The 24,292-nt window shown below is 44.7% G+C and overlaps 1 protein-coding gene across 2 annotated transcripts; it reads right to left on the bottom strand.

Annotated features, from left to right (window-relative positions):
* Window positions 1-496: 496 nt before the first annotated feature.
* Window positions 497-24,292, bottom strand: pimreg (PICALM interacting mitotic regulator). Of its 2 annotated transcripts, none has more exons than XM_014129889.3 (7): window positions 24,185-24,292; window positions 19,863-20,058; window positions 19,003-19,131; window positions 14,489-14,826; window positions 12,657-12,752; window positions 10,770-10,811; window positions 497-6,500 (listed from the first exon to the last, which is right to left on the bottom strand). In XM_014129889.3, exons 2-6 carry the CDS (start codon window positions 20,049-20,051, stop codon window positions 10,778-10,780), a joined length of 786 nt encoding a protein of 261 aa, XP_013985364.2. In that variant the 5' UTR covers window positions 20,052-20,058; window positions 24,185-24,292; the 3' UTR covers window positions 497-6,500; window positions 10,770-10,777. The 2 variants fall into 2 exon arrangements, with proteins under 2 accessions (XP_013985364.2, XP_013985365.2); XM_014129890.3 differs by having other exon boundaries at window positions 10,770-10,808.

The raw sequence follows: 24,292 nt of genomic DNA, 5'->3' as shown, positions 1-24,292 counted from the left end.
GCCACTGTCACTGATTCCTTCCAAACCAATCATTGTTGAATTTGGGATTTCCAACTTGTGTGATGTTTGCACCGATACGTTAAATCTAGAATTTCTCATTTGACAAGGACTTGCCAGTATATTGTCAACTTGATTCATGATGATGACTGCTAGCTAAGATTTTGAAAGTATGATGTTGACATGATCAGTCCAAAGCTACTGTACATATAACGCGATTTGACGTCATTTTATCTGTGGCCAATGACCTTGAGCCTTCTTGGATGGGCACTTCTAATGTAACGCTATGGCAGCACCCAAGGGGATAGAATTGTCTTTCTCTACCCTTAGACTTGGCGGTGACGTAGTGTCCCCATGAGTGACTGAACACTGAGCCAATAACGACGCAACGCTCTGTATTTGCTGCTGGCTTGCCCCACCACCACCACAGAAAGGCTGATCTAGGCTGAAACACCTGCATTTTGGAGCTGCTTTACTCAAGAAAACACAAAAGACCATGTTTGTTTGTTTGTAGCTTTATTAACTCAATGATATATATTTTTCTACATTTTTTTGCAAACTGATATGTGACACGTATTAATGCCAAAATAACATGCAAAAACAGGCAAGGCAAACCTGCCCTGAACGACAGGTAGCCATTGCTCTAAACATATTAGTGTTCATAGAATATTAGTGTAACATTTGGTATTTGTCCATCATTGTAAATAAGAATAAGCATTTTTGGAAGGTTTGTGTTATGGGTGTAAAAATGGCACTTTGATGCCGTCTGTCGGGTAAATGTGAATTACTGCAACACAAGTGTAACCCGGGATGTATTGCAATGTGCTGTTACAAGACTGGTGACTCTCGTCTCGTCAGTTTAGTCCCCATGGCGACAGGAGACTCTCAGATATCACTCCTGATATGTAAACATCGATTCATAACATGTATAAAACCACATGGATTCCCAACATCTGAATAACATGTTATCATTAGTCCCCTGACGCCGAAGACTTGAATGTGGATTAAGACAACCCTTCGCACCTCTCTCTGATTCAGGAGGGGGTTTGGGTTAAATTTCAAAGGACACATTTCAGTTGTACAACTGTTTAGGTAACCCCCCCCCTCTTTCCCATTAGAATAACAGTGGCCCTAGACTCTCAGTGAATGTCAGCTTTACCCAGGGACGAAAGTAAGGCGGTATGGTCCGGTAGAGCGAACCTATCACAATTAATACAACATGCCCCAAACAAACTACAGCCTATCACACCATTATGGAACAGTAGTGCACATCAGCCGCATGAACAATTAGGGAAACCGGATGGTGTGTCCTCCGCGTTGTAGTTCGAGGAGAAAATTTACATTTTGTCATGGCGGCGACAGAGGCGCGGAGACCCGAGGACAACAGTGGATACATCAATTCAAACTACAAGTGTACTGCTCCTAATGACGATCACAGGACATCATTTCAATCTCTACGGAGGTGTTTTTGTAACAGATGTATCTTTCCATTCATCAAATTGCGGATGCACTGTTGGGGGTTGGGATGCTGAAATTATTTTGTAAGTGGATGGATGAGCGCGGGTAGCCTACAGGAAGGAGTAGGGATAGCCTACAGGAAGGAGTAGGGATAGCCTACAGGAAGGAGTAGGGATAGCCTACAGGAAGGAGTAGGGATAGCCTACAGGAAGGAGTAGGGATAGCCTACAGGAAGGAGTAGGGATAGCCTACAGGAAGGAGTAGGGATAGCCTACAGGAAGGAGTAGGGATAGCCTACAGGAAGGAGTAGGGATAGCCCACAGGAAGGAGTAGGGATAGCCCACAGGAAGGAGTAGGGATAGCCTACAGGAAGGAGTAGGGATAGCCTACAGGAAGGAGTAGGGATAGCCCACAGGAAGGAGTAGGGATAGCCCACAGGAAGGAGTAGGGATAGCCCACAGGAAGGAGTAGGGATAGCCCACAGGAAGGAGTAGGGATAGCCCACAGGAAGGAGTAGGGTAGCCCACAGGAAGGAGTAGGGATAGCCTACAGGAAGGAGTAGGGATAGCCTACAGGAAGGAGTAGGGTAGCCTACAGGAAGGAGTAGGGATAGCCTACAGGAAGGAGTAGGGATAGCCTACAGGAAGGAGTAGGGATAGCCTACAGGAAGGAGTAGGGATAGCCTACAGGAAGGAGTAGGGATAGCCTACAGGAAGGAGTAGGGATAGCCCACAGGAAGGAGTAGGGATAGCCTACAGGAAGGAGTAGGGATAGCCTACAGGAAGGAGTAGGGATAGCCTACAGGAAGGAGTAGGGATAGCCCACAGGAAGGAGTAGGGTAGCCTACAGGAAGGAGTAGGGATAGCCTACAGGAAGGAGTAGGGTAGCCTACAGGAAGGAGTAGGGTAGCCTACAGGAAGGAGTAGGGATAGCCTACAGGAAGGAGTAGGGATAGCCCACAGGAAGGAGTAGGGATAGCCTACAGGAAGGAGTAGGGTAGCCTACAGGAAGGAGTAGGGATAGCCTACAGGAAGGAGTAGGGTAGCCTACAGGAAGGAGTAGGGATAGCCTACAGGAAGGAGTAGGGATAGCCTACAGGAAGGAGTAGGGATAGCCTACAGGAAGGAGTAGGGATAGCCTACAGGAAGGAGTAGGGTAGCCTACAGGAAGGAGTAGGGATAGCCTACAGGAAGGAGTAGGGATAGCCTACAGGAAGGAGTAGGGATAGCCTACAGGAAGGAGTAGGGTAGCCTACAGGAAGGAGTAGGGATAGCCTACAGGAAGGAGTAGGGTAGCCCACAGGAAGGAGTAGGGTAGCCTACAGGAAGGAGTAGGGATAGCCTACAGGAAGGAGTAGGGATAGCCTACAGGAAGGAGTAGGGTAGCCCACAGGAAGGAGTAGGGTAGCCCACAGGAAGGAGTAGGGTAGCCCACAGGAAGGAGTAGGGATAGCCCACAGGAAGGAGTAGGGATAGCCTACAGGAAGGAGTAGGGTAGCCCACAGGAAGGAGTAGGGTAGCCCACAGGAAGGAGTAGGGTAGCCCACAGGAAGGAGTAGGAAAAAACAACATAACTGGTTGTGTTTATGCCACGTTAAAAAAAGGCATAGGCATCATGTCCATAAGGCTAGGGGAAGCTAAGATTTCCCTAAAATAAATTGAATTAAAAATTGCCAAAAGTATACAGCCTAATTAGCTTACTCATGACTATACATAAATGAATAAAATCATTCAAAATAGGCTACTACACCAGAAAGCATGATTGGGCAACAGAGGATCATTAGCTTATTGTAACCTGTGGATTGTTTTAAAAATCGCATAGACTACAGTCGGAAAGGCCCGCAATTTGGGCAGCGGCTGCTGCAATACCAATAGATGACTGTTGAGTTGCGACTGTCAGTGAAAAGCAGAGAGACCCAGCCATGCATAATCGCAATATTTAAAGATACAATCCGGGGGGAAAAAAACTGTTTAGAAAGCAAATGGATATTGCTGTAAAGATATTACGAGAAGGGTCCAATCTGTATTTTTGCTAATCAAAATTGTTAACTTAATCGAACGAACAGTAGCCTGTCTTACCGGCCCCAGCAGAGAACGTCGGCCATGTCCCCACACGGGGTGTTTGCATATTCAGTCTTTATCATCGGATCAGTGACACTTGTGTTTATTTTTGGACAATAAAACGTCCTCCTCCATTGTATTAGTGTCTCCTGTTTTCATAGGCCAATTATATGGATCAGACATCGGTTTTTGTTGATCTGTTCGTCAGTGGCAGCAGAGTAGGCTACCCTGTCATTTATGCAGTAAAAAAAAAAATGTGTGTGTGCTCTTGGCTGAATCCTACCGGTTAAGAAATGTCATCTAGTTTCACCTTAACATCCCATCATGTATAAAACAAACCTGTTACATTATGGAATCTATAAGCATAGAAACGAATCCCATTCGGTTAAAGTATTCACCTTATGATGCCTGTCAACAAGGGAAATCCAATTTGTGAGTTTTCCCTCCTTCAGCTCCTTTTATTAATTAGAATATTGAATATTTGTGATAAATGTAATTTATATTTATCAATGTTTTGCTTGTTTGTGAATGGGCTGGAATAAGGGAAACCATCATGTTGGATCAGGAACTGGGTCAAGTGGGCAGGGCATCATAAGGTGACTAGAATACATAGACATGAACGTACTGTATTGAAACGGTCCCAGGCTGGTAGACAGTAACCAGTATGTACCAATACGCACATGTACTGTTGGCACTTTTCTTAAGTCCCCTATTTCCTCAAATAAGTTGAAATTTGAGAAACTTTTAGTCACCACACCTTATTACATCGTCAACATTGCAGAACCAATTTGATTTTTGTAAACTTTACATTTTCTAAAATTATAATTGTAAACTTAAAAGACAAAATGGCATCGACAAAATTATTGGCACCCCAGAGCTAGTACTTGGGTCGCGCAGCACTATTGACCAAGATAACCGCAGACAAAACATTTATTGTAGCAAAAAAAAAATATGCTTGGTCGTACTTTTTCTACTGTCAATTTGGGGACTCTTCGCTGGGCTCTCCAGAACCTCTGTTTGGGGGTCATTATCCTACTGGACGACCCACAACCTTTAATGGCGACCCAGTTTTTTGGATACTGGGTTGAACATTGGACTCCAAACACCCAGAATCTGCTGATTTCATATCTTGCACGTGTTCCAAGACCTGTATTATTATTAGTATTACTAAAGGCAGCAAAGCAACAGCATTATCAAACCGCCACCATCTTTGATAGTAGGGAGGGTGTTATATTATCTGAATGGTTTGTTTTGGTTGTTGGTAAACACCAGGAAGTGCTGAAGGAGACACCAGAAAGCCTGATTTGGGACCCCCCCCCCAAACAAGACAAAATAATCATGCAATGAGCAGATTATCAGAGTATTTTCGAGTGCAATGGTTCAACCAAGTGTCCCACCCCACCCCCACAAAAACAGTCTCTGTTGAAGGTTGTGGGTCTTCCAGTAGGACAACAAACCCTAAAAACACACCCTGGAATGGTTCAAGAAGAAAACACTGGACTGTTCTGGCCAGTGAAGGCTGTTCTGGGAAGTGAAGGCTGTTCTGGGAAGTGAAGGCTGTTCTGGCCAGTGAAGGCTGTTCTGGCCAGTGAAGGCTGTTCTGGCCAGTGAAGGCTGTTCTGGCCAGTGAAGGCTGTTCTGGGAAGTGAAGGCTGTTCTGGCCAGTGAAGGCTGTTCTGGCCAGTGAAGGCTGTTCTGGCCAGTGAAGGCTGTTCTGGCCAGTGAAGGCTGTTCTGGGAAGTGAAGGCTGTTCTGGGAAGTGAAGGCTGTTCTGGCCAGTGAAGGCTGTTCTGGCCAGTGAAGGCTGTTCTGGGAAGTGAAGGCTGTTCTGGGAAGTGAAGGCTGTTCTGGCCAGTGAAGGCTGTTCTGGCCAGTGAAGGCTGTTCTGGCCAGTGAAGGCTGTTCTGGCCAGTGAAGGCTGTTCTGGCCAGTGAAGGCTGTTCTGGCCAGTGAAGGCTGTTCTGGCCAGTGAAGGCTGTTCTGGGAAGTGAAGGCTGTTCTGGCAAGTGAAGGCTGTTCTGGGAAGTGAAGGCTGTTCTGGCCAGTGAAGGCTGTTCTGGCCAGTGAAGGCTGTTCTGGCCAGTGAAGGCTGTTCTGGCCAGTGAAGGCTGTTCTGGCCAGTGAAGGCTGTTCTGGGAAGTGAAGGCTGTTCTGGCCAGTGAAGGCTGTTCTGGCCAGTGAAGGCTGTTCTGGGAAGTGAAGGCTGTTCTGGCCAGTGAAGGCTGTTCTGGCCAGTGAAGGCTGTTCTGGCCAGTGAAGGCTGTTCTGAAGAGTCCAGATCTAAATCACATCCATTACCTTGGGGGGGGGGGAAGAGCTCAGGGCATTGAATAACGAGAACAGTTGTTTTCTTTAGAATGGCAGTGGAATAGTGCAGCTCATTGAGGAAAGAAGAAGCATTTGTTGACAGTCATCTTGACCAAAGACTGAAAACAAGTTCCAGCAACAACAACATTCTGCAATGTTGACTAATAACAAAAAGGTGTGGAGACTCATTTCAAAAATGTCAACTTAGGATGAAGAAATAGGGAATTATTTAAAGAGAAGTTGCAAAGACGCCAATATATTTGGCTGCAACTGTACATATAGAATATGTAAAGATACCTAGTCCTCAGACCAACACACTGTAACAGGAAGGTATGTGTGGCTTGAGGACCGCAAGGTGAACCAGGTTATCCGTGATACAAGTCAGTATTCGACGTCCATCCATGTCTGAGGACGTCGGGAGAAACCAGCCTGAACTTAACCCTAAAATCTAAAAAAATTTGAGTTAAATTCCTAAACTCAATCTTTAAAAAAAAAAAAAAAAAATTAGCAATTTGACGTTTTAGAAACATGGATCAACGTCTAAATTCTGACGTGAGACCGAGCAGATAGGAGTGTGAGGCGTCTGACGTCTGTGAAAGAGGAGCAGCTCAGCATCCCGCTGGGGTCCAACCTCCTCCTCACCACCCTCCCTCCATAAAACGCTCTGCTGCACGGGACCTGGAGGGGGTGAGAGGGAAAAGAGAAGGAGAGTCAGTGTGTCTGGTTGATAGCAGCAGTCTGTGTGTCATTTAAACAATGTGAGCCATCCATTCATTCACGTCAGCGTCACATGCCTGTCCACTGGTTACAATGAGAGGCTCTTAGTTATCTGACGTGATGACATGACACTTCACTGCTCTCCGCTGTGGCCGAGTTCCTGACTTCTCCAGGGACGAGTTCTAATTCTCTACCCTTCTAGAAGTGTCTACTTGTTCTTTCCCCAGGAATATGGAGGAACCTCCCTCCAGTAGGGCCGTAAAAACAGTTTACATCTTTTCCTGATTCCGTTTTAGTTTATTTTCTCTACAAATTCTATTTTCTACATTTAGTTTTCCCAGGTTTTCACTCTCAAAAGCACTTTATACATTTTTTTTTTTATAGAAAAACAACAAAACTGGATCCTGTAAGTCCACAATGCTTAAACCACATCAGGAGACCATTTTGGAGGTCTTGGAAACATCTGGATTTTAGGGTGTAGTTAGTGTGCGTGCACCAGCAAGTTGTTTGGTTAGCAATGTTTCTGTAACACTCATCTGATTGCAGAGTTTTGTGAGGGATTTTTTTCCCCCCACCACAGTTTTCAAAACAAAATGGCCACTGGATTGATGAAAATAATCATATCAGCATTTGTAGTTGACATTTAATTTAGTTTTATTTGGGGAAAGGCTTTCCATCTACCAGAAGACTTATCATCATCATCGCTAACAGCTAAGTGGACATTCCTGCGCCTCTTCAGGAAGTTGCAGGAATATGATTAACTTGGACAAATTCATGTATTTTCTACTAAATTCAATAGATTTTTTTGAATATTGTTGAATTCGGTTTTAAAATGTCTGGATTCCATGATTCTGTCCCCGTTCTATTTTATAGGAAACCCTACTCTTTCTTGCACCAATCCAATGTTTTTAGAGTGGGTGTAAACAATCATGCAATTCTGGAGAAGGATTGACAACTCAGAACTCAAGCTTTGTCAAGATAATCTGATAATCTGGGTAGTTATTGTGTGTCTGAGTATCAGTCTTGTTGTTGTGTCTGAATGGGAGCCCACTGGTCTGAGTATCAGTCTGTTGTTGTGTCTGAATGGGAGCCCACTGGTCTGAGTATCAGTCTGTTGTTGTGTCTGAATGGGAGCCCACTGGTCTGAGTATCAGTCTGTTGTTGTGTCTGAATGGGAGTCCACTGGTCTGAGTATCAGTCTGTTGTTGTGTCTGAATGGGAGCCCACTGGTCTGAGTATCAGTCTGTTGTTGTTGTGTCTGAATGGGAGTCCACTGGTCTGAGTATCAGTCTGTTGTTGTTGTGTCTGAATGGGAGTCCACTGGTCTGAGTATCAGTCTTGTTGTTGTGTCTGAATGGGAGTCCACTGGTCTGAGTATCAGCCTGTTGTTGTTGTGTCTGAATGGGAGCCCACTGGTCTGAGTATCAGTCTTGTTGTTGTGTCTGAATGGGAGTCCACTGGTCTGAGTATCAGCCTGTTGTTGTGTCTGAATGGGAGCCCACTGGTCTGAGTATCAGTCTTGTTGTTGTTGTTGTGTCTGAATGGGAGTCCACTGGTCTGAGTATCAGTCTGTTGTTGTGTCTGAATGGGAGCCCACTGGTCTGAGTATCAGTCTGTTGTTGTGTCTGAATGGGAGCCCACTGGTCTGAGTATCAGTCTGTTGTTGTGTCTGAATGGGAGTCCACTGGTCTGAGTATCAGTCTGTTGTTGTGTCTGAATGGGAGCCCACTGGTCTGAGTATCAGTCTGTTGTTGTGTCTGAATGGGAGCCCACTGGTCTGAGTATCAGTCTGTTGTTGTGTCTGAATGGGAGTCCACTGGTCTGAGTATCAGTCTGTTGTTGTGTCTGAATGGGAGCCCACTGGTCTGAGTATCAGTCTGTTGTTGTGTCTGAATGGGAGCCCACTGGTCTGAGTATCAGCCTGTTGTTGTGTCTGAATGGGAGCCCACTGGTCTGAGTATCAGTCTGTTGTTGTGTCTGAATGGGAGCCCACTGGTCTGAGTATCAGCCTGTTGTTGTGTCTGAATGGGAGCCCACTGGTCTGAGTATCAGCCTGTTGTTGTGTCTGAATGGGAGCCCACTGGTCTGAGTATCAGTCTGTTGTTGTTGTGTCTGAATGGGAGTCCACTGGTCTGAGTATCAGCCTGTTGTTGTTGTGTCTGAATGGGAGCCCACTGGTCTGAGTATCAGCCTGTTGTTGTGTCTGAATGGGAGCCCACTGGTCTGAGTATCAGCCTGTTGTTGTGTCTGAATGGGAGCCCACTGGTCTGAGTATCAGCCTGTTGTTGTGTCTGAATGGGAGCCCACTGGTCTGAGTATCAGTCTGTTGTTGTGTCTGAATGGGAGCCCACTGGTCTGAGTATCAGTCTGTTGTTGTGTCTGAATGGGAGTCCACTGGTCTGAGTATCAGTCTTGTTGTTGTTGTTGTGTCTGAATGGGAGCCCACTGGTCTGAGTATCAGTCTTGTTGTTGTTGTTGTGTCTGAATGGGAGCCCACTGGTCTGAGTATCAGTCTTGTTGTTGTGTCTGAATGGGAGCCCACTGGTCTGAGTATCAGTCTGTTGTTGTGTCTGAATGGGAGTCCACTGGTCTGAGTATCAGTCTGTTGTTGTGTCTGAATGGGAGCCCACTGGTCTGAGTATCAGCCTGTTGTTGTGTCTGAATGGGAGTCCACTGGTCTGAGTATCAGCCTGTTGTTGTGTCTGAATGGGAGCCCACTGGTCTGAGTATCAGTCTGTTGTTGTGTCTGAATGGGAGCCCACTGGTCTGAGTATCAGCCTGTTGTTGTGTCTGAATGGGAGCCCACTGGTCTGAGTATCAGCCTGTTGTTGTGTCTGAATGGGAGTCCACTGGTCTGAGTATCAGCCTGTTGTTGTTGTGTCTGAATGGGAGTCCACTGGTCTGAGTATCAGCCTGTTGTTGTTGTGTCTGAATGGGAGCCCACTGGTCTGAGTATCAGCCTGTTGTTGTGTCTGAATGGGAGCCCACTGGTCTGAGTATCAGCCTGTTGTTGTGTCTGAATGGGAGCCCACTGGTCTGAGTATCAGCCTGTTGTTGTGTCTGAATGGGAGCCCACTGGTCTGAGTATCAGTCTGTTGTTGTGTCTGAATGGGAGCCCACTGGTCTGAGTATCAGTCTGTTGTTGTGTCTGAATGGGAGTCCACTGGTCTGAGTATCAGTCTTGTTGTTGTTGTTGTGTCTGAATGGGAGCCCACTGGTCTGAGTATCAGTCTGTTGTTGTGTCTGAATGGGAGTCCACTGGTCTGAGTATCAGTCTGTTGTTGTGTCTGAATGGGAGTCCACTGGTCTGAGTATCAGCCTGTTGTTGTGTCTGAATGGGAGCCCACTGGTCTGAGTATCAGTCTTGTTGTTGTGTCTGAATGGGAGCCCACTGGTCTGAGTATCAGTCTGTTGTTGTGTCTGAATGGGAGTCCACTGGTCTGAGTATCAGCCTGTTGTTGTGTCTGAATGGGAGTCCACTGGTCTGAGTATCAGTCTGTTGTTGTGTCTGAATGGGAGTCCACTGGTCTGAGTATCAGTCTGTTGTTGTGTCTGAATGGGAGTCCACTGGTCTGAGTATCAGTCTGTTGTTGTGTCTGAATGGGAGTCCACTGGTCTGAGTATCAGTCTGTTGTTGTTGTGTCTGAATGGGAGCCCACTGGTCTGAGTATCAGTCTGTTGTTGTTGTGTCTGAATGGGAGCCCACTGGTCTGAGTATCAGCCTGTTGTTGTGTCTGAATGGGAGTCCACTGGTCTGAGTATCAGCCTGTTGTTGTTGTGTCTGAATGGGAGTCCACTGGTCTGAGTATCAGCCTGTTGTTGTTGTGTCTGAATGGGAGCCCACTGGTCTGAGTATCAGCCTGTTGTTGTGTCTGAATGGGAGTCCACTGGTCTGAGTATCAGTCTGTTGTTGTGTCTGAATGGGAGTCCACTGGTCTGAGTATCAGTCTGTTGTTGTGTCTGAATGGGAGCCCACTGGTCTGAGTATCAGCCTGTTGTTGTGTCTGAATGGGAGCCCACTGGTCTGAGTATCAGCCTGTTGTTGTGTCTGAATGAGAGTCCACTGGTCTGAGTATCTTTTAGATGGACAGCACCATGCAATGTCATGCAGCCACCAGGTTCAACTCTCCCAACCAGTCAGCCAGCAGCAGATGGCCCTGCCCAGTACCAGCAGTAGTTCAGTAACAGAGTGTTAGGTGAGACAGTTAGCTAGGATAAACATGTAGTTACCTGCATATTTACTCTGCGATTAGAGAGTAGTTGAAGGTTCTGCTGCAGGAAGAAAAAAAACAAGAGTTAACAGACAGGGCGATACCTTTACAATCCCAGCTGCCCAGTTATCGGATTAAATACAAAGAAATATAACATGCAGAACGGGAGTCCCTATTGAAGTCAATGATACATGTTCTATCCATTCTATTTCTATGCATTTAATCCTATCTGATAGGCGAAATCCAAATAGATAACTGGACCCTGGAAGCAGAGACAGACAGACTCGTAGGTTTTCACCGATAAAGTCTGACTTAGTTGTTGTACCTAATTTCAACATATGATCAAGTCTTAAAATCTGAAACAATTCATTAAAAAAAAATGTGACACTGATAAAGTTGTTTATGTTTATAAAAAAAATCTAATTCTCAGTTCATAACAAAATCTCTACTGAAATTACAAAAATGTTCAGTGTTCATTAGGGATGTACTCATTTCCCTTTTCAAGACAATTAGATACATTGGTTCCGATACGTTTTTACTTTGAAACGGTTTGGTTAGAGAACAAAATCAATACACAAACATTCATTTCCATTCTAAATAAAAAAAAATTTTTTTTTTTTAAAAGGGTGCTACACATAGCATTTTGCTTTGTCATTTCAGAAAACATCCATAATGCATCTGCAGTAATAGTGGAACGATAGTGCTGAAATGCTAAAATGGCTGCCGTGATATTCGCCTTTATTAGTTGAGTGTCAACCCATGTCAATTTGCTATGTTATTGTTATCTATGGAGATGTTGAAAATGGCGTTTTCACTAGAGCAAACAGGTCAGCTACTGTAGACCAGTCATCTGGCTATACCTGCTGAAAACACAACCGATTTCTATTCGGATTGTTCAGGTTCACCATCAGCAATAGTTTTGGTAGTTTTGCTTTAAACAAATCAGTGTATATGTTTATTTTTTTTAGGAAATACAGGGTAAAGTTCATTTCATAACGAGGACAGAAATCCCTTTTGTGAGACGCACTGCATGGCCGAAGCAGAGAAGACCACTCCATAAAAACCTTTTAACTGTAAAAATGGGGTGAAATCAAAAGTTAAACTAGATATTAATTGGCTGTCATAGCGAATTGTTCAGCTCTCGCATTCTGTGAGCTCCTAGAAGTTTCCACTTCACAATAACAGCACTTACAGTTGACCAGAGGCAGCTCTAGCAGGGCAGAAATTTCACTGGCCTGCGTAGTCTCACACACACCCCCTCCTGCCCTAAGCACCCCTCCTTAAACAAGTCCAACTGTAGAGCTGACCCCCCCCCCCCCCCCCGTCCTCTCCAACCGCCCCCACATCACCCCCCTTCCAGTCCTCCCTCACTCATCCACATACCACAAGCCCAATTTGAATCTGAGCGGGCGGGAAGGAAAGAGCAGCTGCAGGGTTTTAGGGCAGGCGACCGTTAGACAGGAGCCCCTCCTCAGGGCCCCAGAACAGGAAAACACATATCGGAGCCAGATTTACTTCCTGTTATGGTAGCCAAGGGCTCTGTCCTTCTCCCCAGCCTAACCTCTCACTACACACTCCTCTGTCCTGCTCCCCAGCCTAACCTCTCACTACATACTCCTCTGTCCTGCTCCCCAGCCTAACCTCTCACCACACACTCTGTCCTGCTCCCCAGCCTAACCTCTCACTACATACTCCTCTGTCCTGCTCCCCAGCCTAACCTCACCACACACACACTCCTCTGTCCTGCTCCCCAGCCTAACCTCTCACACACACACTCCTCTGTCCTGCTCCCCAGCCTAACAAAACTACCCCTCATTGCCCTATATAGATGCTAGTGTAAATATAGTGAGTAAAACACTGCGTAACAGATGATCTCTGTATGAACATGTTAAAGTGTTCTCTTCACCGGTCGTCTCTCCCTATGACATCGTCAAAGGCGTGGGACAGACGTTTCAGCTTCCTGAGACCGCTCGACACACTCTCCAGGTCCCGGCCAAACTTCCTGTCAATCACAGGACCAAATCAGAGAGCAGGACACACCAGTCAAATCACACCCACTCCGTTCAAGGCATGGTCAATTCAGTATACATTGTTCGAGAGTGTGGATGTAAAGTACCAGTCAAAAGTTTGGACACTCCTACTCATTCCAGGGTTTCTTTATTTTTGCTATTTTCTACATTGTAGAATAATAGTGGAGACATTAAAACTATGATATAACACATATGGAATCATGTAGTAACCAAATAAAAAAAAAGTGTTAAACAAATCAATATTAGATTCTTCCAAGTAGCCACCCTTTGCCTTGATGACAGCTTTACACACTCTTGGCATTCTCTCAACCAGCTTCATGAGGTAGTCACCTGGAATGCATTGTAATTAACAGGTGTGCCTTGTTAAAAGTTAATTTGTGGAATTTCTTTCCTTAATGCGTTTGAGCCAATCAGTTGTGTTGTGACAAGGTAGAGGTGGTATACAGAAGATAACCCTATTTGGTAAAATACCAAGTCCATATTATGGCAAGAACAGCTCAAATAAGCGAAGAGAAACGACAGTCCATCATTACTTTAAGACATGAAGGTCCATCAATACAGAACATTTCAAGAACTTTGAAAGTTTCTTCAAATGCAGTCGCAAAAAACATCAAGTGCTATGATGAAAAAGGCTCTCATGAGGACCGCCACAGGAAAGGAAGACCCAGAGTTACCTCTGCTGCAGAGGATAAGTTCATTAGAGTTACCAGTCTCAGAAATTGCAGCCCAAATAAATGCTTCAGAGTTCTAGTAACAGACACATCTCAACATCAACTGTTCAGAGGAGACTGCGTGAATCAGGCCTTCATGGTTGAATTGCTGCAAAGAAACCACTGCTAAAGGACACCGATAAGAAGAAGAGACTTGCTTGGGCCAAGAAACACGAGCAATGGACATTAGACTGGTGGAAATTTGTCCTTTGGTCTGGAGTCCAAATTAGAGATTTTTGGTTCCAACCGCCGTGTCTTTGTGAGACAAGGTGTGGGTCAACGGACGATCTCTGCATGTGTGGTTCCCACCGTGAAGCATGGAGGAGGAGGAGGTGTTATGGTGTGGGGGTGCTTTGCTGGTGACACTGTTGGTGATATATTTAGAATTCAAGGCACACTTAAGCAGCATGGCTACCACAGCATTCTGCAGCGATACGCCATCCCATCTGGTTTGGGCTTAGTGGAACTATCATTTGTTTTTCAACAGGACAATGACCCAACACACCTCATGAAGCTGGTTGAGAGAATGCCAAGAGTGTGCAAAGCTGTCATCAAGGCAAAGGGTGGCTACTATGAAGAATCTAAAATATATTTTGATTTGTTCAACACTTTTTTGGTTACTACATGATTCCATAATGTGTTATTTCATAGTTTTGATGTCTTCACTATTATTCTACAATGTAGAAAATAGTAAAAAAAAATAAAGAAACCCTGGAATGAATAAGTGTGTCAAAACGTTTGACTGGTACTGTATGTGTGTACATATTGGGGTGTGTGTGTGTGTGTGTGTGTGTGTGTACGTATGGGAATGTGTGCGTGTGCGTCTGTCTGTGTGTACGTGTGCGTGTGTGCGACTGGTACTGTATGTGTGTACATATTGGGGTGTGTGTGTGTGTGTGTACGTATGGGAATGTGCGTACGTGTGTGTGTGTGTGTGTGTGTGTGTACGTATGGGAATGTGTGCGCGTGCGTGCGTGTGTGTGCGTGTGTGTCCTCACCGCTTGAGGCTCTGAGGAGATGCGAAGGGGCTTCGTAGTGCAGCCATCCGAACCAGCTGCCTCCTCCCTCCCACGTTCTTCACCCCCGTCACCTCAGGACTTCGCCCTGGGGTTCTCCTCCTCCCGCGGCCCGAGGCAGGGGTGCGTTTGGGCGCGGTGGCTCTGGGGGTGCGTCTGGGGGTTGTTGTGGCTACGAGTGTGGTGGAACGGACGGGGGTGCGCCTAGGTGTACGGGAGGTAACCCCCTCGTTGTTCTCTACCCCCTCACACACCTGGCCAGGTGTCGCCACCAAACACTCCTCTTGATCCTGTACCACTGCTCTGTTCCTCTGAAGCCTCTGAGAAAAGAGAGAGAAGAGATCACAAGCAGAAGTTTTCAGCATGTTTTTGTTTTTAGAAAAAGATAGATTTAGAGAGTTGGATAAACTTGGATTTTGTTTTTATTGGGCAACCACAAACAGTTTCAGCTGGACTTTCACAGAATCAAAAAGAGGGAGCGCAGCAGAAGAAACTCTTGGTTAAGACTAATGTCCTCTAAGCTGCGAGTGGGTGTGCAGTAACCCGAGACTGCCTTGCAGCTCCCAGGGACAGATGAAATATCAGTCCAAAAAGAGAAGCACAGATTTAACTTCATTTCAACTTTCTAGAGTTTTCCCTGTTACGGTGTAAATTGTGATCGAATCAACGAAATATTAGCCACTTTCAATGCAACACGCCGAAACAAAACAAACTATGCAAGAGATTTTGTTGTAGGCAGAACACATCGGAGTAGGATTCTATTGCATGCTCTACACAGACCGGTGCAGCATAACCAATCAGAGCTGCAGTAGGCCTATATGCAAATAGACCCTTGCCATATATGGATCTTTGCCATTCACTTTGAACTGGACTGTGTTTACAACATGAGCGGTCGTGAGTAGATACGCTTGGTTTGAGATCAAAGCGAGAGCTGTATGAAGCCGCCTGTGTACATTTGTTCATATTATTTGATAGTTAGTGAGTTATTAGCCCAGTTAAAAGATTAGTCAGCAATAGGGGAGGGATTGCTTCCTACAAGAGCACAAAACATAATTGAAAAGACTGTCAGGTAAAGAGATTTATTTTTGTCTTAAAGGGGCAGTGTTGTATTTTTAGACAGGCTAGAATAAGCAAAGTAGCCCTTAGACAGAGGGTAGCATCATTTGTCTGTTTCTCTTTACAAAATAAAATGCATTATTCCCATACCATTATTAAAGTGATTTCTTTCATCAAACAACACATTTTCAGTCACCTCCTTGTTTGAAGGACAGATGGATAAACAGGTTAACCTGTTTGGGATAGGGGGCAGTATTTTCACAGCCGGATAAAAAAATGTACCCGATTTAATCTGGTTACTACTCCTGCCCAGAAACTAGAATATGCATATAATTATTAGATTTGGATAGAAACTTTAGAGTGTTTTCTAAAACTGTTTGAATGGTGTCTGAGTATAACATAACTCATATGGCAGGCCAAAACCTGAGAAGATTCCATACAGGAAGTGCCCTGTCTGACAATTTGTTCTCCTTCTGTGGCATCTCTATCAAAAATACAGCATCTGCTGTAACGTGACATTTTCTAAGGCTTCCATTGGCTCTCAGAAGGCGCCAGAAAGTGGAATGACGTCTCTGCAGTCTCTGGGCGAAAAACAGCAGGAGTTTGTGAGTGGTCAGGCAGGGAACAATGACACTGGAGATGCGCGTCCACGAGACGACTCCATGTTTTTCTTTCAGTCTTTGAATGAATACAACGTCGCATGCAAGTTCTGAACATCACATGCTAATGTAAAAAGCTGGTTTTTGATATAAATATGAACTTCATTGAACAAAACATGCATGTATTGTATAACAATGTCCTAGGAGTGTCATCTGATGAAGATCATCAAAGGTTAGTGCTGCATTTAGCTGTGGTTTTGGTTTTTGTGACATATATGCTTGCTTTGAAAATGGCTGTGTGATTATTTTTGGCAGGGTACTCTCCTGACATAATCTAATGTTTTGCTTTCGCTGTAAAGCCTTTTTGAAATCGGACAATGTGGGTTAGATTAACGAGAGTCTTGTCTTTAAAATGGTGTAAAATAGTCATATGTTTGAGGAATTGAAGTTAATACATTTGAGGTATTTATATTTCGCACCACGCTCTACCACTGGATATTGGTGAGGCGTTCCGCTAGCAGAACATCTGTCCCTAACAGGTTAATGTCGAGCTCTGCATGCTTTCTTCAAGTCTCATGGAATGTAGGTCTACATTGAACACCACACATTGGCTGCTACTGTAGGCTGAATGATAGAACAGCTATTTCCACGTTAAAATGTTACAGGATGCATTTTCTCCATTGTTTTTGAGGGTAGGCCACTCTGGTAGTCCGACATTATGATCAAATAGCCACAGTAGCCTACTTGGCCACTTAAAACCGTAACTTAAAGCAAGGTACAGCCTCGGTGTTCACAGTAATCGCTCGCTGGAATTTTTACAACATTCAAATTTGCACTCAGCAGAACTGAAATTTGCTTTCATGGTAAAAAAAATAAATATATGTTTTCAGGGAACATTGGTGAAGACTCCCCCCACCCTGAGTGAATCAGATCTCTTCCTTAAACAACTCCAAGCAGAATGTCAACCCCCCCCAGCACAGAACACTACTCCCTCACTGAAAATGAAGGATAAAAATCACCCAGATAGAGGCAGCTGGAGCAGCAGGTGAAAAAAACCCACTCCAGTCAGGCACAGACCCAGACAACAGCCCAGCACTACAGCATCCCTTCAAAAAAAAATCAGACCTGGAGGGGGGGAGAGACATGTCTGCACTCTGGACACTAAAACAATACACTAAGAAGAAGAAATAAGGACCAGCATGACAGAAAACAGATCATTGAAGAATCAAAATCACTTCTGGGAAAATTAGAAAACACTAAAACACCATCTATCCAACATGGAGATGTATGGATCAACCACCTCTCCAACCCTGTCGGCCGCATTAGAAAGAACCGAGAGCAAAAACATATACATGACAATTTACAACAAAAATAAAAAGTAGAATGAACTATTAAAGAACCCAATTACAGTGAATCAGCTACAGGACAAAATACAAACCCTGTGGTAGTGATCGTATATATACACAAAAATGGTGTTCCAAAAAGGTCCAGTAGCCAAGACAACAAATTCTATCTAGACACTGTTGCCTTAGAACACACAACAAACTATACAAAACATACCTCGGCCTAAACATCAGCGCCACAGGTAACTTCCACAAAGCTGTGAACGATCTGAGAGACAAGGCAAGGAGGGCCTTCTACGCCATCAAAAGGAACATAAAACTCAACATCCTAATTAGGATCTGGCTAAAAATACTTCAAATCAGTTAAAGAACACATTGCGCTCTATGGTTGTGAGGTCTGAGACAAAACACCCAATTGAGACTGCATGCAGAACGCAAAACCCCAAACAAGACATGCCGAGCAGAATTAAGACCCGCTAGTCATCAACATCCAGAAAAGAGAAGTGATGCCCCCACATTCCACTACAAATCCCTCACCTACAGAGAGATGAACCTGGAGAAGAGTACTCTCAACCAGCTGGTGCTGGGGCTCTGTTGAGAAACACAAACACACCCCACAGAGCCCCAGGACAGAAACACATTTAGACCCAATCACATTATGAGAAAGTAAAACTATTTGACACGCTGGAAAGAAATCAACCCCCCCCCCCCCCAAAAACACACAAAATTGGAATGCTACCTGGACCTAAACAGAGAGAACACAGCACCACTGTGACTGACCCCAAGTTAAGAAAATCCTTGACTATGTACTGACTCAGTGAGCATAGCCCGTCTTCGAGAGCCAGGTCCGCTTACAGTGCATTCTGAAAGTATTCAGACCCCTTTGTTACGTTACAAAATTGATTAAATTGTTCCCCCCCAACCGGTCAAAATTATGATGTCATTTGAAAGTTTGGCACACACAAAAAAAAAAAAAAAAAAAAAAAAAAAAGTTAAATATTGCATTTTCTCCCCGGTCCCTAAACATCATTACTCCTCTAAAGAAGCAGAGATGACAGAACTTTATTGATGTCAACTGGAAGCATTCATTCTATTGATTTATGAAATTGTGGTGAGCAAAAGGTTTATTGAGTCTTTTAGGGCAAACATATAATGACTGAAGAGAAGCTACATGTATCTGATTAGGAGACAAGTTGACTAACAAAGTCTACTAAAATGTCAGAAATTATAAGCAGAAACATATCTAAAAATCAGGTTAAAAAAAATTATATATATATATATATATATATAAAAAAATCCTGTACTCCCTGTCCAAAAATGGTTCCGCCGGCTCTGACTGTAGCCTACAGAGCATTTTCTATATTAGCAGGTTGGGGTCAGATGCAGGCTTCAGATTTTTTTTACATTATCAAGGCAGGAGGTTGCGGATGGGTTATTAGCAATTGCGGTGCAGGTTAATGAGAAAGCAAGAGGCATCACTACGGTCAGTGTCTCCTACCTGATACACTCCCCCGATGTGGCTGCGCGCGCAGCGTGTGAGCTGGCAGACAGCGCTGCTCTTCTGATTGGCCTGCAGACTCTCCCAGGTGGGGTCAGGGGTCAGCTCAGGGTCTGGCAGGGAGTTTGTCTGGAGGAAAAACGCACCACTTTACTGGGCCATTATCTTAGCGGCCACACACACAGTGTATAAAACATTAAGAACACCTGCTCTTTCCATGAACATACCAACCAGGTGAAGGCCATGATCCCTTGTTGATGTCACTTGTTAAATACACTTCAAAAAATCTGTGTAGATGAAGGGGGAGGAGACAAGGCAAAGAAGCCTTGAGTTATGGATTGTGTATGTGTTTCATTCAGAGGGTGAATGGGGCAAGACAAAAGACTTCAGTGCCTTTGAAGGGGGGGGGGGGGGGTATGGTAGTAGGTGTCAAGCGCACCGGTTTGTGTCAAGAACTACAACGCTGCTGGGTTTATCGCAACAGTTTTCTGTGTGGATCAAGATTGGTCCACTACCCAAAAGACATCCAGCCAACTTGACACGACTGAGGGAAGCATTGGAGTCAACATAGACCAGCATCCTTGTGGAAACGCTTTAGAGTCCATGCCCTGACAAACTGAGGCTGTTCTGAGGGCAACGCAACATTAGGAAGGTATTCTTAATGTTTTGTAAACTCAGTGTACACAGAGACTCTGGAAAGAGAGCAGTTGTAAGAGTTAGTTGCTTTGCTTAAGGGCCCAATGGCAGGAGATGTTATCTAAGATGAGGTCTTTCTGTGTATCCCAAATGACTCTGGTCAAAAGTAGTGAACTATATTAGGTAGCCATTGGGGCCGTGTGCAGCTTGATTCAGCCTCTTACCTGTACGGAACGCAGCGGAAGCCTCTTCTTCAGAGACATGCGGAGGGAGTTGAGAGAGGAAGAGGAGCGTAGCTTCCTGAAGCGGTCGGGAGGAGGGGCCTCAGGGGAGCTGGACTCGCCCCCGTCCGACTCCTCCAGAACACTGTGAGCCCTCCACACCGCCACGCCACTCATCACCGACGACGACATGCTGAAGCTGACCAATCAGGGAGGAAAGAGATCAGGACTGTGTTCAGCAGTATACGCACACGCACAACATTGTAGAGCGTTCAGATAGAAATGTAGAACAAAAAAACAACTCGCCTCGAAATGTAAAAAATAAGCACATAATAAAACTGGTGCCCGTCTTTCCATTGTGGGATGAAGTTCTGCACAACAGATTGCACGGTAATGACTGAGGTCACTTAACACGTCTGGGGGGGAAAAAACGGTGGTTTTGGAGTGAACTCGAAAGCACCGTTTGGGAAACATTCAGCTGATGGTATTTTAGAGTCTCAACTGAAATGAGCGCGACATCAAAACTATGAAATAACATATGGAACCATGTAGTAACCAAAATAATAGATATATAGTTTTGATGTCGCGCTCATTTCAAGTAGTCACCTGTAATATATATATATATATTTTTTTTTTTTTAAGTGTTAAACAAAGCCAAATATATTTTTGATTTTTCAAAGTAGCCAGCCTTTGCCTTAATGATAGCTTTGCACACTCTTGGCATTCTCTCAACCAGCTTCATGAGGTAGTCACCTGGAATGCATTGTAATTAACAGGTGTGCCTTGTTAAGTTCATTTGTGGATTATTTTCTTCTTCTTAATGCGTTTGAGCCAATCAATTGGTTTTGTGACAAGGTAGGGTTGGTATACAGAAGATAGTCCTATTTGGTAAAAGATCAAGTCCATATTATGGCAAGAACAGCTCAAATAGGCAAAGAGAAACGAACAGTCCATCATTACTTTAAGACATGAAGGTCAGTTAAGTGCAGTTGCCCCTCATTACAAAAGATGATTAAGTTGTTGGCTCTTCTTACTATCCAATCTTGACTGTATGGAGAAACTTACAAAATTACAGTAGGACTACGGTATGCAGGTAGCCTAGTGGTTAGAGTGGAGGGGAGGCAGGTAGCCTAGTGGTTAGAGTGTAGGGGCGGCAGGTAGCCTAGTGGTTAGAGTGGAGGGGGCGGCAGGTAGCCTAGTGGTTAGAGTGGAGGGGAGGCAGGTAGTCTAGTGGTTAGAGTGGAGGGGCGGCAGGTAGCCTAGTGGTTAGAGTGGAGGGGCGGCAGGTAGCCTAGTGGTTAGAGTGGAGGGGCGGCAGGTAGCCTAGTGGTTAGAGTGGAGGGGCGGCAGGTAGCCTAGTGGTTAGAGTGGAGGGGAGGCAGGTAGCCTAGTGGTTAGAGTGGAGGGGCGGCAGGTAGCCTAGTGGTTAGAGTGGAGGGGCGGCAGGTAGCCTAGTGGTTAGAGTGGAGGGGAGGCAGGTAGCCTAGTGGTTAGAGTGGAGGGGCGGCAGGTAGCCTAGTGGTTAGAGTGGAGGGGCGGCAGGTAGCCTAGTGGTTAGAGTGGAGGGGCGGCAGGTAGCCTAGTGGTTAGAGTGGAGGGGCGGCAGGTAGCCTAGTGGTTAGAGTGGAGGGGCGGCAGGTAGCCTAGTGGTTAGAGTGGAGGGGCGGCAGGTAGCCTAGTGGTTAGAGTGGAGGGGCGGCAGGTAGCCTAGTGGTTAGAGTGGAGGGGCGGCAGGTAGCCTGGTTAGAGTGGAGGGGCGGCAGGTAGCCTAGTGGTTAGAGTGGAGGGGCGGCAGGTAGCCTAGTGGTTAGAGTGGAGGGGCGGCAGGTAGCCTAGTGGTTAGAGTGGAGGGGAGGCAGGTAGCCTAGTGGTTAGAGTGGAGGGGCGGCAGGTAGCCTAGTGGTTAGAGTGGAGGGGAGGCAGGTAGCCCAGTGGTTAGAGTGGAGTGGAGGGGCGGCAGGAAGCCTAGTGGTTAGAGTGGAGTGGAGGGGCGGCAGGTAGCCTAGTGGTTAGAGTGGAGGGGCGGCAGGTAGCCTAGTGGTTAGAGTGGAGGGGGGGCAGGTAGCCTAGTGGTTAGAGCGGAGGGGCGGCAGGTAGCCTAGTGGTTAGAGTGGAGGGGCGGCAGGTAGTTCCCTTTCGATAACCACTCGGCATTAATGGAAGAAATGTAATGTTCTGATCCAGTGGAAACGTAAAATACCTGATTACTTCTTATCCCTTTTGCACAAATAGCCTACAGCTGTGTCTGTCCCAAGCTCACTGGCTTGGGACACTGAGGGTCCAGAATATTTTATTAAATGTTTCAAGTTTGTTGCATAAAGGCCCTGAATAGCCAATGTGACTTATAGGATATTTATTTTCATCAGGGTATTTTTCTACCTGCAGGATGCAATGTTTTGTGTTGGTTTTATGTAGGCCATTTTTACATAGTTGGAAATATAAAAGTTACTTTTAGATTTGAATAATTATTATTTAGATAGAATGTAGATTAACCACAGACAATGATTGAGATACAAAGACTTTTATAAATTAAAACTGTTCCAGGAAAATACACACACACACACACACACACACACACACACACACACACACACACCCTAAACTCAGTCACTACGCGCGAACTTTGCTGGTGTTTCTGATTAATAAACAATGCCATGCTGGTGGGTGGTACCATTCAAATAAAACCCATCCCTGAAAACGAAACTTTGGCTAAAAAAAATATTTTCCAAATCCACTTTGTTCCAGCTGAAAGAGGACGAGCAGAGTTTACGAATGTTGCACAATGATGTCAGTCAACATGTAATCGTTCAGGTCAAAGTATGATAGATTTGGACTTGAAGAGTTAACCGAACTGTCCGCTTATTGCCAATGAGGGAGTTCGATTCATCTCGCCCGGGTGTCCATGTAGGTGTGACTACATTAGTTTGGGAATTTGGCTGACTCCAGGGAACGAGCCAGGTGCCCGGTTCAAAGCCCACAGAGATGTCGGCTCGTGCTGTAGGAGCATGTGGAGTAATGAGTAGGATTCTGTGTTTTCACATGCAAATCTGTATCCCCAAGGAAAACGAGTTAAAAAAATAATTTTTTGGAACATTTTATGGAAAATATATGTATTTTTCTGGACGATGCACCATGTTGCCTTGTTGACAAAATGACTGAGCGGCACAGATTACTGTTACACTTCAGTAAGTGGCTTTTCCCTCCCAGCTTTCGCCCGGTGACGTAACAATGGAAAGACTACAAAGTTGCCTGCCATGGTGTCAGATCGTAACATGTGAATTCAAATACATTTCTACCTGACCAAATTACTGTCCTGCAAAAAAAATTAAAATAAAACGCACTGCAAAAATGTGTGAGGCAGAAAAAGTCTCTCCTCACTTCCTATTGTTCCCCTGCAGTGAGGGATTACAGTAGTAGCAGTATGCAACCCGGGGAGCCAAATAAACGGCTCGTTCACCGATGCGATTCGGTTACTGAAATTCGCCCCCCCCCAGTATCTGGTGGAGCCATACCTTATTTAAGCGTTTTGTCTCTGAAAAGAGTCAACTCATTCTTGCTTAGTTTACAATTCGTCATGCCGTTCACAGCCGCCCGGTTATGCTGCCTTTTGTCGGCTTGACCCAACAATATATTACAGTACCCAGTTAGCTAACGTTACAATATATTACAGTACCCAGTTAGCTAACGTTACAATATATTACAGTACCCAGTTAGCTAACGTTACACAATATATTACAGTACCCAGTTAGCTAACGTTACTATATATTACAGTACCCAGTTAGCTAACGTTACAATATATTACAGTACCCAGTTAGCTAACGTTACTATATATTACAGTACCCAGTTAGCTAACGTTACTATATATTACAGTACCCAGTTAGCTAACGTTACCTATTGTAGTAATTTGACATACTAGTTAACATCCCAATAACCATATAAACAAAATGTAGCCATCTTACGTTAACTAGCTAGATACTTTGTTCTACTTTTGAATTCGCTAACCTTGTTCTTAACTGACTTTCCTAGTTCAATAAAAAAATATATATATATATATATATATATATATATATATATATATATATATATATATATATATATATATATATATATAATAAATAGCAGCTTCGGATTAGCTAGTTAGCAAGCAGACAAAGTTAACATTATTAGCTAGCTAACGTAAACTATCTGAGTGCATGCTTTAAAAAAAAAACGTTTTTATTTTTTACAGCTAAATCGTCCATTGAAAGAGGTGAATAGGCTAACTTTCGCTGTAAAACTAATTTATTATTACACAATGAAGTACTTTTATATTCGCTAATATCTACCTTGTAAAGTTGGTTGTTGCCTCTCCGTGTCTCCTGAAGAAACCTCTTAACAACAGTTGTCAACGGGAACTTCGTCTTTATGCGTTTGAATTTGGCGGTGGACCGCGA

The sequence above is a fragment of the Salmo salar genome, chromosome 11 (assembly GCF_965601325.2).
Source record: "Salmo salar chromosome 11, fSalSal1, whole genome shotgun sequence".
NCBI lineage: Eukaryota > Metazoa > Chordata > Actinopteri > Salmoniformes > Salmonidae > Salmo > Salmo salar.
Note: the sequence above shows the minus strand (reverse complement) of the source record. Positions and strands in the feature narration are given on the sequence as shown.

Coding starts and splice junctions, on each gene's coding strand:
- pimreg (XM_014129889.3), bottom strand. CDS start 20,051: ATGTCGTCGTCGGTGATGAGTGGCGTGGCGGTGTGGAGGGCTCACAGT. Junction 19,132..19,862: donor TTCCGCTGCGTTCCGTACAG/GTAAGAGGCTGA, acceptor TTTTTCCTCCAG/ACAAACTCCCTGCCAGACCC. Junction 14,827..19,002: donor ACATCGGGGGAGTGTATCAG/GTAGGAGACACT, acceptor CTCTTTTCTCAG/AGGCTTCAGAGGAACAGAGC.